Below are 16,706 nucleotides of genomic sequence, written 5' to 3' on the forward strand. Positions count from 1 at the left end.
CTGCAGAACTGGGAATATCTGTTACCTCATTACACATGCATGTCCTGTAACCCCTGTAAAGAGAGCTCACCATGTTATATCTGTTTCAATCATGATTTTGTCTCTGTTTTTCCTAGAGCTTAGATGCTTGAGTAACAAGCATATATAAGCAGGGTCTGTGTGTATTTGTGCCTTTAAATATTTGCCTGTGGTGTTTCTCGTTTGTGGTATCCATATGTTTGCGACATAGATGCTATCTTGTTTGTGATTTTGCTCATATTTCTGTTGCTTTGTTCTGTTCTCCTTGTGTTGGTGATGTTTACACTTGTTGCATAAGTGCCCATTTCTACACTCCCAGTGCATGGTGGGTATAAACTGGGCCACCACTTCTACAGATTCTTGTATTTTCATTGAAACAGCTCTGTAATTTCTCCTCCTTCAACACATTTCACTGGCTTTCATCCCATCCTCATCACTCCACACAAGCAAGCATCCATCCCACAATCCTTTTGGATACAGAGTATTGAAAAGTGCTGCCATCTCTTTTTAGAGGGGTGTGGGAGGCAAGGAGGTGGCTAATTGTAATCAACATCTGGGGTCCTTGGGAATTCCAGTGCCTTTTGGTCAGGTTATCCGTGATATTGCATGTGCTAACATACGGCTCATTGTTCTGTGGCAGCTCTTTGCATCTCAGGCTCAAAGTCTGTTGCTCATGACAACAGTGGCTATGCCAGTCTTCAGCAAAAAGAACGAGACGGTGAGTGCAAGGTGGGCTACGCTTTCCTCCCAGGCAGCAGAGGTGAAAGGACACGGCTGATCTTTGCAAAGTTTTAAAGCCAGTGGGTCTCTGAAAGAAAAGCTGGCCATTAGGGACTGCAGTAGACCTCTGGCAGGATGTGAGGCTGATAATTTATCTGACAAAATGATAGTCTGTCATTTCCTTTGAATGCTATTTCTTCAAAATATCCCTTAAATATGACACCTCTCTGGTTTATCCCTTCCATTTTGAAACCAAGCCTAATTCACAGACCCATAAAGTTCAGGCTGGAGGAGATCATTACCTTGTCTAGTCTGTGCATTTTATTACAGACCTTTACATTTCTTATAGATGATCCTTCATGAGCTCAATAACCTGTGTTGGGCAAAAGTGTCACTGAAGAAAAGCTTCCATACTCAAGCTTTCCATTTTGGCTTCTCATTTTGTGTTAAAAACTGGTGTCTAAATTCAACTTCCAATTTCTCTGGCCTCACCTTCCTGTCATACTGGCTTTCTCTGCTAGATTAAAAAGCCTGTACCCTTTGCTGTCTTCTCCTGGGCATCATCATCTTCACTGCAGTAGAGTCAAACTTCTCTGTCTTTTGATAAGATAAAAAGATTGAATAATTCCGATGTCTTTGATAAGGGCACTTCCTCTGGGTTTTGAAACCCTTTAGATGCTCTTTTCTGTACCCTTTCTCATTTCTCAGCATCCTTTTAAAATGGTGGATGGTATTTCACCATTGCTGTGCAAGGGATAAATTCTTCATCCAGGTTCTAAAAACAATTGTCTGCCTTTTCCACCTGAGGATGGCCATAACCTGTATTAGCACAGCACTGCAGTGGGAGCCCGTGTGTCATTTTTGCATGCAGCCCAGGTGGTTATTAAACAACCAGTTCCTCATTTCATGGGCATTTCCTGGGCATGCCCATTACTTTTTTCTCGGTTTACAGTTTTGTGTTTGATGTCTGGTTTAGTTGGTCCAAGTTTTCAACTGACCCATGCTGTGTTGCATGATCACCTTGCCCTTGCAGTTACTTATACATGCTGGAAGTAGGCTTTTGCTCTCAAAATGTGTTGTCATGATTTTATGTTACTTCTGAATCATAGCCAGAAATTCTGCCTGACATTGGGCAGAAATGCTCCTCTCCATAAACATGTGTGTGAGACTTTTTGAGATACGTTCATTGGTTTTAAATGAGTATACTCATACAAGCCTACAGAAAACACGTAAGAGACTAGTAGGAAGGCAATAATGTGGTATTCAGGTAGAGATCTACCAAAGTTTTGCTTCTGAAAATGGATTGTTCTTTGTTTTTAAGCGTTCTCATGGCATTCTGCTGGGTGTGGTGGGCTCTGATGTGCCACTGAGGGAGCTGTTAAAACTTGCTCCACGGTATAAGGTAAGACTGAGATAATGTAATTTGTTCTTTTGCACAGCAAAGTCACTAGTCATTCTTCCATGGGCATGACTGAAAAAGCATTCCTCTGCCTGTAGGAAGAACTATGGGTGTAAAGCAAGAGATATTGGATGTGGTGATGTGTGATTTCTATATAGCACATAAGAAATCATTCATTACTAGAAGCTCTTAGGTTGCTTCAGAAACACAAGGACTGGATGATCCAGTAGATTGTCAACAGGTCATGGACCCTTTGCATCTTGATGGTCACCAGCCTAGACCCCTGAGAGATGATACAATCTGACAGCCTATCTCAGAAGAATTAAAATTGTATATCCAGTTCTCAGTGGACAAAATCTGCCATGCCAGCTTGGGGGGGGGAATATTTTTTTTTAGCAGAAAAACTGAGATCTGAATGGGGTACAGAGGGCCAACTTTTCTGTCATGCCTAGAGACTCCTTTCTCCAGATCAGCATGAAGATTTCTTGTCAGGACAGTGTACAGGAAGTTGGCTCTCACATGTTCATGCTGTACCTAGATAGAGTATTTGCTCTCCAGAATTGTTAGCCCAACAACTTTCTGCTAGATCTATGTTCTATATATCAAAAAAAATATTTTCATCCATAGGAAAACCCCTCCAGAGATGCACTGTTTAGTTTGTTTTCTGCTGTAAATTCTGTGCAGCAACCTTCTGTTCAATCATTCTGCACACCAGGAGGCAGCAAGCACATCTGAGGATCACCGTGAAATCAGGCAATTTGAGCCATCATTTCAAATTTCCAGTTTCTCTTAAATAACTATCAGACAACTACTACCAGTTAGGCAGTTGTCCAAAACCTGACTGCTGAAGACTCACAGGACTGAAAGTGCTGTCAGAAGCTATGAATTTCTGTGGCACTTCCAGATATGGATGCAGGGCAGACCATTTACATGCAGCTGTAGGAAATGATCCTTTAGGCAACCCAGGAACTATGAATGTTGGAGTGCATGCACTCAGCTAACTGGTTTGGGTCTGGGGGAACCTTGTCTAGGAGCTTCACTTTTTATACACGTTTATTTTCTCTATGAGACTACTACTTTTTCAACTTCCCCCCACCCCATGGCACTCAAAGGCCATGTGTCACAAGAATCTATTTCTTCTTGGCCAGGCAGGGACACTCTTCATTCCTCCAACTTGTGTCAGCAAAGGAAGGAAAATTATCTGAAGGATTTCTATGCATCAGAGGCAGGACACAACTTCCCAGAAGCTCCTCCAATGCCAGACCAGTTTGGAAATCTAGGATTCCACTGGAATCCCCTGGCATAAGGGTTACAAAGGACCGGTTCCAGAGTTACAACCCTTGAGAGGTTGTAGATTTCTGATTATGCTCACTGGGCTGGGAAACTTCAGCTTTAATAGGCCAACAAGGAAGTTGGCTGTGGTCTTGATCCAATGTCTTGGTTTCATTTTTGCCACGCTGAGCTGAGTGTGCTTTGCAAAAAAAAAAAAAAAAACAAAACAAAACTTTCATATAGAGAGAGTCTCAAGTTTTGATCTGGGATGTGTGAAATATAGAATTCATTCCCTCGAAAAAGGCACAGACAGATTGTAAATTATTTGTCTTCCCATTTCACTACTGTTATCTCTCCAGGATTGTGTCCATAGAAATATAAAGTTGCAACATTTTTTTTGAAGATAGAAACCTTAGCCACTCTTGTGTTCCTTGAGATGCTTCTTGTTTTGGCAAGCGCAGGCTATCATCAGGTTTTTAGTAACTCGGGGTTTAGCTGGAATTTATATTACATCTGAGTTATTGCCCCCTCAGAAATCTCTTGCAGATTCATGTCAGCCAGTGTCTGCTCTTGTTAGATTATACTATTCGCTAAAGAGCATTTTAAGAATACAGGCTTGTAAAATTGGCCCAGGCTAAAGTTGGTTTTGCCAACACTGAAACACAATTCAGACCCTCTCTGAAGACCAACTGGGTTTCCAGGGAAGCCGTCTCTGAGATTCATATTCGCTTCTTCATTCACTGCTGTGCATACACAGTGTCAACTGTTTACAGCATTCCTCACCCTCGCCCATTTTACATGCAGCGCTGCTGTGGAGAGTTTATTCTGCCTCTGGGTGGTAATTGTCCACAGTCAACCAGATTCTAGAAGGGCATCTGTTTCTCAATGTGTACACAAACCAACTACCTGCCCTTTCTTTTGTGCATCCAAGCATTGTCAGCTTGGCCAGAGATCCAGAGATAAATGGTTTGGGATGGACCCTGTTTTCTACTGGTCAATACCTTCCAAAGGAAGGTATTTCTGAATATTGATGGTGCCAGGGTATCAGTGGCACCCATTATGCAGCAGTGTTTATAGCTAAAGCACTGATCATTCTAATGTCTTTTTCTTCAGCTGGGTGTCCATGGATATGCCTTCCTGAACACCAACAACGGCTACATCCTTTCACATCCAGACCTCCGTCCTTTGGTATGTGTTGCTGTGAATTTGAGAAACTTTGCTTACTTGGAAACAGTGGCTTTTATGGAGGCTCCTGATTTCTCATACTTTATTGAGCTGTGAATGCTACCTGGCTCTGACATATAGGCACCCAGGAGCATGAGAGCCAGAGAAATCAACTCAACATATGTAGATGTATGCACCAACATGTGTATGAAGTGTAAGGCACCCTACCCTGCCTGTCTGTTCTCCATAAGAGTGCCTGTGAAGGCTGTGTTTATGTGCTTTTGTTGTACTGTGGGTGCATGTGTCTCTGTGTCCATGCAAGCTTTCACTGCTGGGACGAAGAAACAGTTCCCCTCACTCAAGCATATCTCCTACAAACAGATTCAGCATGATTAGTACCCCAGTAATGTCTACCCAGCAGCTGTAGTGATGGACATTGGGGGAATATGAAGGTACTAGGGTCCAGTACCACAAATCTTAGTAACATGGTAAATCAGAGACGATTTAGAGACCATCAGACTGCAAAGACCTTCTGGGGCTTGAGGGTGTCAAGGACAATGCTTAGAGCTCTAGAGCACACATCTGCCTGCAAACACACAGCTGTCCTTGCCACTCAGATCCCCAAGCATGCAATGATTTTTCATTTCACACACAGGCTTGTCGTCACAAATCCACCTCCACACTGCTGTAAGCATTGGTGTGGTCACTGGCAAAAGAAAGTGCCACCACAGAGCTTCACAGCAGCTGTCTTCAAAAAAGGCAGCTTTGCACAGGGAGACCACAGGCAGGGGTAGTTACTTCAGTATGTGAAGAGAAGGGACACATCATGTTTCTAGGGTGGGGCAAGGCAAAGCTAGATAAGGGCACTGCTTTGTCCACCACCTGAAATTAGCATCTCTTAGTCTGCTTCACACATTTTCCTTCATCTGGAAGATTACAGGGAAACAGCTCTCTTGCATCAATTAGCCCTAGGTGAAAAGCCTACCTTTCTGTCAGTGGAGCCAAAGCCTAATTCCCATCAGAAAAGATCTGCTGGCATTATAGTGTTAATGAGATTACACTCTTAGCTGTGGGGGAAAAAAAAAAAAAAAAACAAACTTATTTCCTGGGGGCATGTATACTGTACTGATCTATTTAGAAGAATACTCTCACAAAGGAGGTCATAGCCCTCACCTGCAAGTTTATCTCTGTTCCTGCCTGTCCCTTGCTCCTGGATTAACCTCTGCCACTTGAACTCTCCTAGCCCCACACTGCCTGCATAAAGAAATACATGGTCATGGGATCAAGAAGGCACTTGTACTCAAATGCTGCCTTCCTAGTCAGAGAATAAATGAGACACCCCTATTTTTCAAATTACATATCAGTTCTTAAAGGGTTAGTTTAGGAAGTTACCTAGGCACTTACTTGAGTATTTTACTTTTTTTTTAACAACCATCAGTACAAAGAAGGGAAGAAACTGAAGCCGAAGCCTAACTACAACAGTGTAGATCTCTCAGAAGTGGAATGGGAAGACCAGGATGAAATAGTGAGTATCAGAAAGTGTATTAAGCCTTATTGTAGCTCCTTCTCTCTATTATTTTGTGTGCCTATATGGAAATGGCAAGGGAGCAGCAGACACTGTTTTCTTCTGTGCCTGAGTGGTCCTAACTACGAGAGGCTGGTGGTCTACAAGAGGACAAGGATGATGCTCCCCTACACAGTGCTTGCCTTCCTTTCCAGTATGAATTTCCTTTCTTCATGGAACAGGGAGGAAAAGCACTGGCAGAAAGAAAGTAGCATTTTGGAGCATGCTCCAGGGATCCAGTCTGTGTATACAGGGCCCAAATGCTGTCTTAATACAAAGCCAAGATAGTTTAGGAGCATGGCAGCAAGCCAGGATGTTACCTGTACATGTAGTATTTGAGATACAGCTGAAGCCACTCAACTGAGACCTGCAACAAGGATGAAAGTACATTCAAAAAGAGAATAAAGCTTGCAGTCACAGTAATAGACAAAGAGGATAAGGGACTTAGATACTTGAGAAAATCAAATTTCCAGAAACCACTTTATTGCACAGGTGTGGAGGCACTGAAAGCAATAGCTGACCAGAGGGAGAAGATTAGAAAATACTTTTTCTTCTGTCTTTGGAGCTAAATTATTAAAAAATGGTAAACAAGAAACAGCAGGTATCTTAAAAGCTGCACATTGCTGTGTTGCACAACTAGGAACCTGGATATAATGAGAAGGTGGAGAGGTTCCTCTGTGGCTGGTATTCTTTTACTCAGAAGAATTAGAAGAGAATAGATACTTAAGTTACTAAGATAAGAACTGAATTTGGAGTAAGATAGAATTAGATGTGGAACACATGCTTCTGGATTACCAGGCAGACAGCCGAGGTAAATGGATCTGATGCTATAGATAACCACTTAAACAGGTAGGGCATATGAACTGCCCAGCAAGAGGATCAAAGTAGCTACTGCTGCTACTGCAGGCCAGGTACAAAGGACCACACCAAAGGAACTCTGGAATTGGAAAAGTGGCAAACTGAGCAAGGAAACACAGAGAGACTGCATGTGAAATATGGAAAGCAAGAAAAAAACTAGGAAGCTTTACATGCTGTGGAACCAAGATGCAAGTTGCCAATGGCTTTGTGTGGGGTTTGTTGATGTCTTCCAGGGGCTCTGCTCCCATTGTAGTTATCTGTCTCACGGGAGCCGCTTTCAGAACTGCCCATCTTTACCCAGTTTGCTATTAAAAAAAAATAAATAAATCCAGGAAATGAGGGATTTTTGCTTAGCTGTTGTATTTATATGACTAGCAGGTTCTGGTCTGATGAGATAATGTGGACATCTGAATGCAAGTATTATGCAAACTGCAAGATTTCTGTCCATACACAATCTAAAACTATCCAGTGGGGGGGGGGGGAAAGTCAAAAGGGGCATGCAAAACAAAGCCACTTTGTGTTCTCGTACTGCATCTTTCCAGAAGAAAGGCTGCAGTCACTGAGGGTACAGAGGCATTCAGTGACGTGAATAATATCTGCAGTGTGACTTCAGCAAGTCTAGAGACTCTCAAGATACACCAACTGCAGCAGAAAGCTGCCAACATTTCAGCACTCAGATTTGCAGCTATGGTATCAGATCAATGACAGACTCAACATCAGCTGCAGCATAATCTCAGCAACGCTGATAAGCAGCAAATTCAGACAGGAAAAATATGCCCAAGTGCTAATGATGTGTAATACAGCCAGCTCCTAGAAAGAAATCTAGGGGAGGGAAGATGGCACTGTCTGGAAAATACCAACTGATGCACAACGCTACTATCTGCAGCTAGGCAGCAAGGAAGTTTTGGGTTGCTTCTAAAGCAGCACAGGATATTCTCAGGGTGAGGGAAAAAGGGAAGGGTTGAGAGATCCTCCCCAGCAGTCTAGGAGCTGTCACCCAAACAGATTTTTCTTCAGCCTTGACAGAACAACTGAAGAAGAAATTAGTCTTTAAAGATGTTGAAACTGAGTGTCAAAGCAGCCAGATGTTGTGAGACCCCACGGGTAAACTCTATGTCTGTGTTGGTTTGAAACCACACAAGCAGACAGGGGAACACAGTCGGTACCACTTGTTGCCAGTGATGGAGGCAGCACAGACTCCTTGCCCTGGAGCAGAAGAGTTTGCCCTTCAGGGTGTTCAGAATGAGTGCTTCAGCACGCACCAGACCACTCCCCTGCCCAAACTCTGCTATGCACTTTTCAAAGTGGAGGCCAGGTGTTGCACGAAGTGCCCTACCTGAAAAGAACTGCGTATTATAGAGGATCCCAGACACCAGGCCTGTAATTGACTTCTCAGTGCAGGAAAAGCTACTGAGGCAGGAGCAGCAAGTCAGGATTTTGGCACCAACCTACAGCCACTGTCACATAGGGGCTGGGTGCTGTACAAGTAGGCTGCCTACAGACTAGCTAGAGCTGAGAAGATCTCAGATATCTATGAATTTACTTTTTCACTGCCTTATGGGGCAAGGAGAGATGCCTGGTATTCAAGAAGATATGGATGAAGCAGCAATATCTGAGCTAAACACAGAACCCATAGAAAATGCTGCAGGTTGCCAGACCAGAGCAGAGAGTATGCCATGGCTCTGGCAGGAGGTCAAACACTCTGAGCCAAAAAGGAGTAATTGTACCAGTCAGTATTTTGATTTCCAAGATGTGGGCCTTGGGAAACACAAGCTTTATATTCTAGGTCTGTAAATAACCCACATCAAACAGCCATAATAAACAGAACTGTGGCCCTGTAAAGCAAAGGCAGTTGAGACTGGCCTGCACCTGAATGGAGGCCTGTCTCTGGAAGCAAGGAAGCAATTTGTGTGAGTGAATAAGTTACTTCCCACCTTTTTTTCTATCCAAGCTGAAGCAACAGGCTGATACGCTCTGGCAGGCTGGACAAAAGTCAAAGCCTCTGCACTTGTGGAAAAATTCCTTGGCTCTTTCTTGCAAGACGCTGGGAGTCATTGTGAAAATGACATTTTGCTTTTGGAACTTGGACTGAATAAAATTATCTTCTTGCTGCCTACCCTGCTATCATACAGTCTTGCTTTGCTGTGTTAAACAGCTGCTTTGCTGCACCTCAGAAGTGGTGCTGAATATAGCCTAAAATTTATAAATCAGTTTTTCAAATGTTTTTTGATCTGAGGGAGTTAGTGGATTTCTCAGATGTCTCCTCTTCCAGGCTCCCAAAGCACCATGCTAATGACTTTCTAGCTGCCAAATGGTGAAGTCTGAAACTTGGATTGACAACTTCATAGCTTCCAGACCCTTTCCTTTGACTAAAAATATATATCAACAAGCTTTCAGCCTAAGCCATTATTATTGTGTCACTTATCAGCCTGACTGAACAAGGATTCTGACCGCTCAAAGCAAGTTTTCAGTTTAAAAGAGGCAAGAAAGAGCTGGGGGTGGTGGGTGGGAGTGGGAACCTACAGTCACTCTTTTCTACCAGCCCCTGTATGTTAATGACAAGCAGCTCTATTAATTCCTGCCCTGTCTAGAGACACTGATACTGATCTTGTTCACCTCTGCAGCTGAGAACTGCCATGATCAATGGGGAAACAGGCTACCTCTCTATGGATGTAAAGGTCCCTGTGGATAAAGGGGTAAGAAATCATTCTTCTGTTCAGGCCACATAAGAGGGGGGGACGGGAAATGGATGCTGCAGAACCATTAAGTATGTGGGTTTAATGCTCAGCATTTCTGAGCATGAGGATTTTATTGTTTCACCACATATATAACGCATGTGCTAAAGACATAAAGTAGAACATCGCTAGCTCTTACACAGGTACTGGAAATGCCTCATAGCTCCCTACTTTGTCCAGGCAAAGACAAAACCCATGTTGTCCACTGTTTATAGGGCTGTGAAAAGAATCAGAGACTTTCAAGAGTTTAGAATGGGGAAGGCTGTGCTGAGCTGACCTAGACAGAGAGAGGTTTGAAGACAGTTTTGCAACTCCCTTTTCCCTACCCAAAAACACTCATGAAAACTTTGTCCCTTACTCTGTCACAATGAGATTCCTTTTATCCAGGCCCAGGATTAAATTTCTATGCAAATATTTAAAGACGTTTTGTGAAAAGTTCTAGTGAAACTGAGACATTTGAATGTTCCTTACCAGCTCTAATGTGGGGTTATACATCTTCCCTTGGAACCAGTGCAAAATTGTCTTGTACATTTACGTTCACTGGTACTTTTTCATTCAGGTTTGTTTAACCCTCCTAAAGATTTTGGCTTTCACCATTTCCTGTTAGGAAGTATTCCAGAGTCCTGCAAGTTATACTGCCCAGAAGTCTTCCATATTTCAGGAAAATTTTCCATCTTTTTTAGAGAGCACTTTTTTCCCAGTGATCAGGGTGCCTGCACCACTCCCATGCTAAGCCACAGTCAGCACCAGTTCCAGCAGACCAGCTGCTCACAGCCCCTGATGAAATGGTGTCATTTCCTAATGAAGACACCCCTCTGTTTCCTCCGAATGGTTGTAATGCTAGATCTTGTAACTAAACTCTCCTTCTCTATGCTTGGTGTTTGCAACTACCAGGTGCCTGTCAATGGCTTTGCCCTTCTTCTTCTGGGCATTGCTAAGGTCTGCATTTGAAATACTTGCACACTTGTCAGTCCAAGCAAGTCAGCGATTATTTTTATTCCCTTTGTCTTTTGTACCATTTCTGGTAAACAAGTACCAAGGCTTCTGTGGGTTGAGTACTGTTTTGCTGTTGCTCTGTAGAGAGCATCTATTCTCTGCAACAGAATATTTCTAAACAGGGAATCCCAAATCTCCTTTTTGCTGTCCTTTCAATTCTTTCTCCCTCCCACAGCTGTGCCTGAACTGCTGCCTTGGTTTCCCTGTTTCTTAGCTATTTTTTTCAGTTGCCATTTTTCCACATGACTCCCACACCTCCTTCTTGTCCAGCCTTTCTAATTTTTAGGGCGGTAGGGACTTTTTCTCAGTATGCAGAGAAATGCTGTTTTATTTTGTCTTGCAGATCACTGCACACAAGGGCTCCTAAGATAGAGTCTGTCTGTTCCTCTCATTAGATCTTCTTCCCTTGATGCTCTGTTGTTTACTCTTTCTTTATGTTTACAGTACTGCAGCTGGTCCTCACTCCACATCTTATTTAAGCTCACTTTAACTGATTTTTTTTAGAATAGAATTTCATGAGAAGCTGTTTCAAGTGCTTTATATAAACCTAGATACTTTGCATGTCCTTTATTCCCTTCATCCATTATCTTTGTTATTCTGTCAGAAAAGCAATCAGTTTTCCAGTCAGATCCTTGTAAGTCTAGATTGCTTATTTCTCCATATTAACCTCTTTCTCTGTCTCTGTGCACCCTTAATAGCATCTGTTATGAGTCACCCAAAGATGGGACAACTTTCTGCTCCCCTACACAGGGAAAAAAGATAACAAAAAGTAGCCCTGGTAAGAGATACTGTCTGTTTCATTCTGCAACTACGCAAGCCTTAAGAAGCATAGCAGAAGACTAAAGCAGAGCATGTGACAGTTTTACTGTTTTCAGAATACACACGGAGTGGGGACCACAAGTGAAAACCATTCCCACTTGCACTCCTCTAGCTGATGAAGCAGAGCAGCAGTAGAAATAAAGAAAGTGCTGACAGTCTGCAGACAAAAACAGCGAGGCAGTCAGATGGCAGAGAGCAGGGCTGAGTGAAGGGGATAGAAATTATTCTGTCAGCCACATTGTGATTCCCCAGGTTGATCTCTGGAAGGTATTGAGAGCAGGGTGAGAGAGGGAAAAGCAAGGACCAAAGGCAAGGGGTGGTTGTTAGAGAGATCTACCTGGTGGCAAAAATGCCTTTGCTTGCAGCTAGGGTCATGACTGTAAAAGCAAAAGAGCAAAGACTTGGGTAGGAGCTATAGCAAAATATTAGCTTGGACAGGCTACCTAGTAGAGTGACAATACCAAAACTGGAAATACACGCACTCCCAGACCAAGGATGGTAGTAAGCCACTGTGCCAGCACACCCATGTTCTCGGCTTCTCCCTTGCTCTGCACTATGTAGCAAAAGTCCTGCGTGATCATTCTCACCCCTGCTCAGTTCAGGTGTGCCTCTGCTGCTCTTCCTTCCCATGGATAAGTGGTGATACTTCTAACTAACTGTCTTGGAGAGGGCCGAAAACCCATCCCCTCCCTCTGCCCAAACAGAGGTTTGTCCTCTCTTCCACCAGGCACAAGTGCTAAATGGCTGCATGTGCTGAAGAGGGACAGGTCAGAATGAGCAGAACAAGCCCTGCTGAAGCAAAGGGTCTCAGAGTGGCACCCTGGGCCATTTTCTGCTGCATCCTTTCCCCCAGAGGCAGAACTACATCCCCAGGTCTCCTCCTTCCCTATGCCTCCCCCACTTCACCATCAGATCAGACTGGCAAGGAAAGGGAGCCTTAATACCTATTGTACCTTCCCCACAGCCACCAAAGCACACTGTGCCATGTTCCTTGGGGGTATCACAGCACTTCTGGAACACTTCAGCTCAGCAAAAGACTTGGACCCTGTCGTTGAGCGGTACACAATTGCCATGCACGGAGAGAGAGGGGAGGGAAGGGGTTGACCCACCTGCCACCTCCTCACCTAACAAGAATCCCCATCAGCCCACGAAGCTCTATGTGCACAAACTGGGGGCACACTATGGAGCTGGTGCCAGCACACCCTTTGTGCATCGCTCCACTTCCACTGCTGCACAGCTTAAGCAGGCTAGAGCAGGCATGGCTTTCCCTGGGGAACACCGAGTTTTCTGTGCTCACTCCCTGTCTCCCACACACATCCTCTCACCTCATTTCAGACTAGGGCTGGGATTTTAAACATAAGGCATAAGGGTTGGATAGAAACTTTCCAAAAACTTTTCTCCTTTGGAAAAGAGTTCCACTGAAATCAACACTTTCCTACAGGAAAAGGCCAGTCTGGCAAACAGCTGAAGTTCTGAAGCAGCTTTCAATAATCTGAAATGTCTTAAGTTGAAATGTCAGTCTGAAAAAAAATATTTTCATGTGAATCAAAATGGTTTGGATTTGAATCAGCACTTTTTTTTTAATTTGAAAGGTAGATTTTTTTTTTTTACTGATGCTTTTTAAGAAAAGTGGAGTGTGTTAATATCTTGTCCCAGTTTAGCATGAAAGCAAATGTCAGGAATCTAGGCATTTCCCACAGGAGTGGGGAGACTTGGCCCCAGCTGCCCACCCGCACAGTGGGTAGGTTTGCCATTTTGCCTCTCCTCTGACTCCACACCTCCTTTCTACCTGTCCCACTGAGCCCCACCCCCTTCCTGCTTGGGATGATGATGTGCAAAGCCATCAAGGATGCTCTGTACAGCAAAAGAGCAGCAGGGCCCCAACGAGTTGGCTCAGAGGGTGTGAGAGAGAGGACAGCTTTCCCCCACCCCTTCCTGCAGACTGTGCAGGAGCCCTAGAGCAAAGAAAGGTTTAACTGAAGCCATAGATGGAAAGACAGAGTGGCTGACTGGATCCTGAAAGTCACAAGTTGCTGAATATGCTGAATACGGTGCAGTATTCATCCCTGCCTCCAGCCAGCCCTAGCAGGGTGTGAAAAGTTGGTAATGATCAACTGCTTTTGCTTAGGCTTGGGGATGTATATCCCAGCTCCCCATCACCACTGTGTTCTTCATCTGTCAGATGGTCTCTCACCTTCTTATTCTTGTTTTTATTCCAGAAACGAGTTCTCTTCCTCACCAATGATTATTTCTTCACGGACATCAGTGGCACACCCTTCAGGTGAGCAAGGACTCAAGTGACACCAACAAGTTGTATCAGAAATCTGCCATCAGGCACAGTAAATTGGTCCCTTTTCTTCATAAAATTAGCTACAACTCATGAGTAGAGTGGTGTGCATAATTGATTCCTTTGTTCCTATAGCCATTAAAATATTGTTTGGGGTCAACTCAAAGGAATATTATGATTTATCTGAAGTTGAGAGTCCAAATGCTATACCTTAGATGAAGCATGTTGTTTCAATATAGCTTATGTTCTGGTGTATGGCTCTAACCAAAGCACTGTTAGAAACCCAGAATTCTAAAACATCACATAAGAAATCAAGCAAAAATTTTTGTATGTGTTTTTCCCCCAACTGAAATGGTTTGAAATTAGCATAGATTTGAGAAATGTTATTGTTGACCTGAACCTACAAAGTTGGCAAAAAAAACCTGTCACCAAAAATGCCTCATAGCTCTATAGACAGGTTCCTTAGCCTCTTGTGCTGAAATCGGATCTCACTTAATCTTCTTTTGATTATGTTCTTTTCTTTAATAGCTGTGGAGGGAGTTAATGTCTTTAAAGATTGTAATTGCAGGGAATGCAGTGTCATGCTTAGGGATTACACCTCTCATTGCTGACAAGCCCTCTGTTTTCCTTCCTGCCTGCAGCCTGGGTGTTGTGCTGTCCAGGGGCCATGGGGAGTACATTCTGCTGGGGAACACTTCAGTGGAAGAAGGTAGGTTCATCTGAAACAGCCATGCTGTCCTCAGGGACAAGGTAGTGACTCTGAACTTCACTGCTTCACTTCTCCCTCACAGCCTTTATCTCCCCATCTGCTACCTACCTGAATACTCTACATATTATCTGGTTTCAGGTTTGCACGACCTGCTCCAGCCAGACTTGTCTTTAGCGAATGAATGGTAAGTGGAAGAAATATTGTCAAAGATACAGGGTTTTGTCATGAGATTTTGGCAAAGTTCCCAGCAATTTGGCTTGAGTTCGCCCCCCTCTGTGGCCTAGAGAAAAAGCAGTGTTGTTCAGGGGCTGTACCTGCTGCAAAAACCTGATTGTCTTCATGTAATTCTGTTCCACCTCTTCCTTTTTGGAGATCCTACCGAGGCCTGCCACATCCCTCTGCTAGGAAATATCTCCTGAAACTTATCCTCAGTCTTCTGTGTGCAGACTTATTCTGTTCCTCCTCACATTGCTCAGAATTGTGCTACAAAACCTACAGTATGTGAGACTTGTTAAGCTTGCAACAAAATTTCCTGACAAGAGATTGAAATGGTTTTTTGAATGCTAGTTTATTTTTGGTTGGCATTCTTCTGAACTGAGCCTAGACCTACTTTCTAGTGAACACAGAGGTGATTTATGACCCACGTTTCAATAGCAAGCATAACTTATGGTATTGCTTTGTTTGGATACGTAACAGAGTGAAGCATGGCACTTTCCATTTACTGCTGGGAGGTTTGGGATTTTCATGAACCCAACATTCAGTTACACTCAGGCACATGAACCCAGCCTGTATCAAAGCCAAAATAACTATATTCAAGAAACCCTGCAGCCTTTCACACCTCTCATTACACTGTCAAGTTTCACAGGCAGCATATTTGAGACACAAGCAGTGACTTCTCCTTCTTCTACTCCTAACTTGGGGTGTCAGCTTACCACACTTTACATATTCATTTCTCTCAGACTGCTCTCATAAATCACTCCTTTCAGCTCCTTTATGAGTTGTAATTCTCTTACAACCCCCTCCTCTCCATTGTCCTGACAATGAAGCAGTCCAAACAGGTAGCAAGATTAGAGGACTGGTTTATTTTATAATACAGTTGTAATACATTCCCCCACTTATCCACAAACCATCCTGAGGCTCCTGCAGCTGTGTCCCCTTGGGACAGCTTTTGTTGCCACTGTATCATACTGAAAGCTCATTCCTTATCTCGGTTTTTGTTTCTCTGTCTCTGTTTATCTTCTCCCAGTCCAGTTTTATTCACATTGCATGTGACCCTCTGCTTTTCAGGCTTCTCCACCACTTTGTTATTGTTATAGACAGAGGTAGGCATCATAAACCACATATAATACAGATAACTGCTGGAAGGATTTGGGACTGCTACGTTGCATTGTGAGCTTATGCCAGAGGACACAATAGCAGCCCTACTAAGCACAGAAGTCAGATTACTTGGTGTTTGGTTTATTGGTAGGGTTTGCCTCAGGGTCACGTTGTTAAATTTTGAGTGGGCACAGCAAGCAGTAGCAGCAAAATCTTTGCAGCCCAAGCTTTACCGCTGAAGTTTTGTTTGCAGTTATTATTTTCCAGAAGTATTTGCTTGACTGTGATTTCTCTTCACCCTTGTGGACTTCTTCCCTCCCCACCAGGATTTACTGCATCACTGACATTGATCCAGACCACCGCAAGCTCAACCAGCTGGAGGCTGTGATCCGTTTCCTCACTGGAGAGGAGCCTGACCTAGAATGTGAGTCCCAGGCACCAGAGGGCCCTGATGGGGTTTTCCTGTACCCATCACATGGGAAAGGGGACCGTGACAAACTGATTTGTGTCAGACTGAGCTCCTGTGGCACCTGTTCACAGAGGCAGGACTGAACACAAGCCCAGCTTAATTCACACACAGAAATGAGCTGAGGATCCACTTCCTTGTCTCCATCAGAGGGTTGGTTGTTTTGTTTTGTTTTGTTTTGTTTTGTTTTCCCATTTCAAGCCTGTCAAATATCACAGCTGATATAGCACCACTATGGGGTGGGATCTCTGTCCTGGGGCAGAAGTGGGCAGGTGTGCACAGGAACTCCCTACACCAATTTAGCTTTAGGATGTCCTTCAGCCCACCTTCCTCTCCACAGCTTCAGCCTCCTCAGTTGTACCAAGTTGTCAAGGGGTAGGGC

General features: G+C 43.8%; 1 protein-coding gene across 1 annotated transcript in view; it reads left to right on the top strand.

The window, feature by feature from the left end:
• The window catches only part of LOC103776857 (voltage-dependent calcium channel subunit alpha-2/delta-4-like), a gene marked incomplete at both ends in the record, with an annotated part of 53,293 nt that overhangs the window by 33,435 nt on the left and 3,152 nt on the right, over positions 1-16,706 (top strand). Inside the window, 9 exons of the mRNA XM_008944382.1 lie at positions 674-736; positions 2,060-2,140; positions 4,523-4,597; positions 6,012-6,098; positions 9,620-9,691; positions 13,765-13,826; positions 14,474-14,541; positions 14,680-14,725; positions 16,185-16,282. Of these exons, the coding sequence (XP_008942630.1) occupies positions 674-736; positions 2,060-2,140; positions 4,523-4,597; positions 6,012-6,098; positions 9,620-9,691; positions 13,765-13,826; positions 14,474-14,541; positions 14,680-14,725; positions 16,185-16,282 (652 nt within the window). The remainder of the gene's footprint in view (positions 1-673; positions 737-2,059; positions 2,141-4,522; positions 4,598-6,011; positions 6,099-9,619; positions 9,692-13,764; positions 13,827-14,473; positions 14,542-14,679; positions 14,726-16,184; positions 16,283-16,706) is intronic.

The sequence above is a fragment of the Merops nubicus genome, unplaced genomic scaffold (assembly GCF_000691845.1).
Source record: "Merops nubicus isolate BGI_N331 unplaced genomic scaffold, ASM69184v1 scaffold16047, whole genome shotgun sequence".
Taxonomy (NCBI): domain Eukaryota; kingdom Metazoa; phylum Chordata; class Aves; order Coraciiformes; family Meropidae; genus Merops; species Merops nubicus.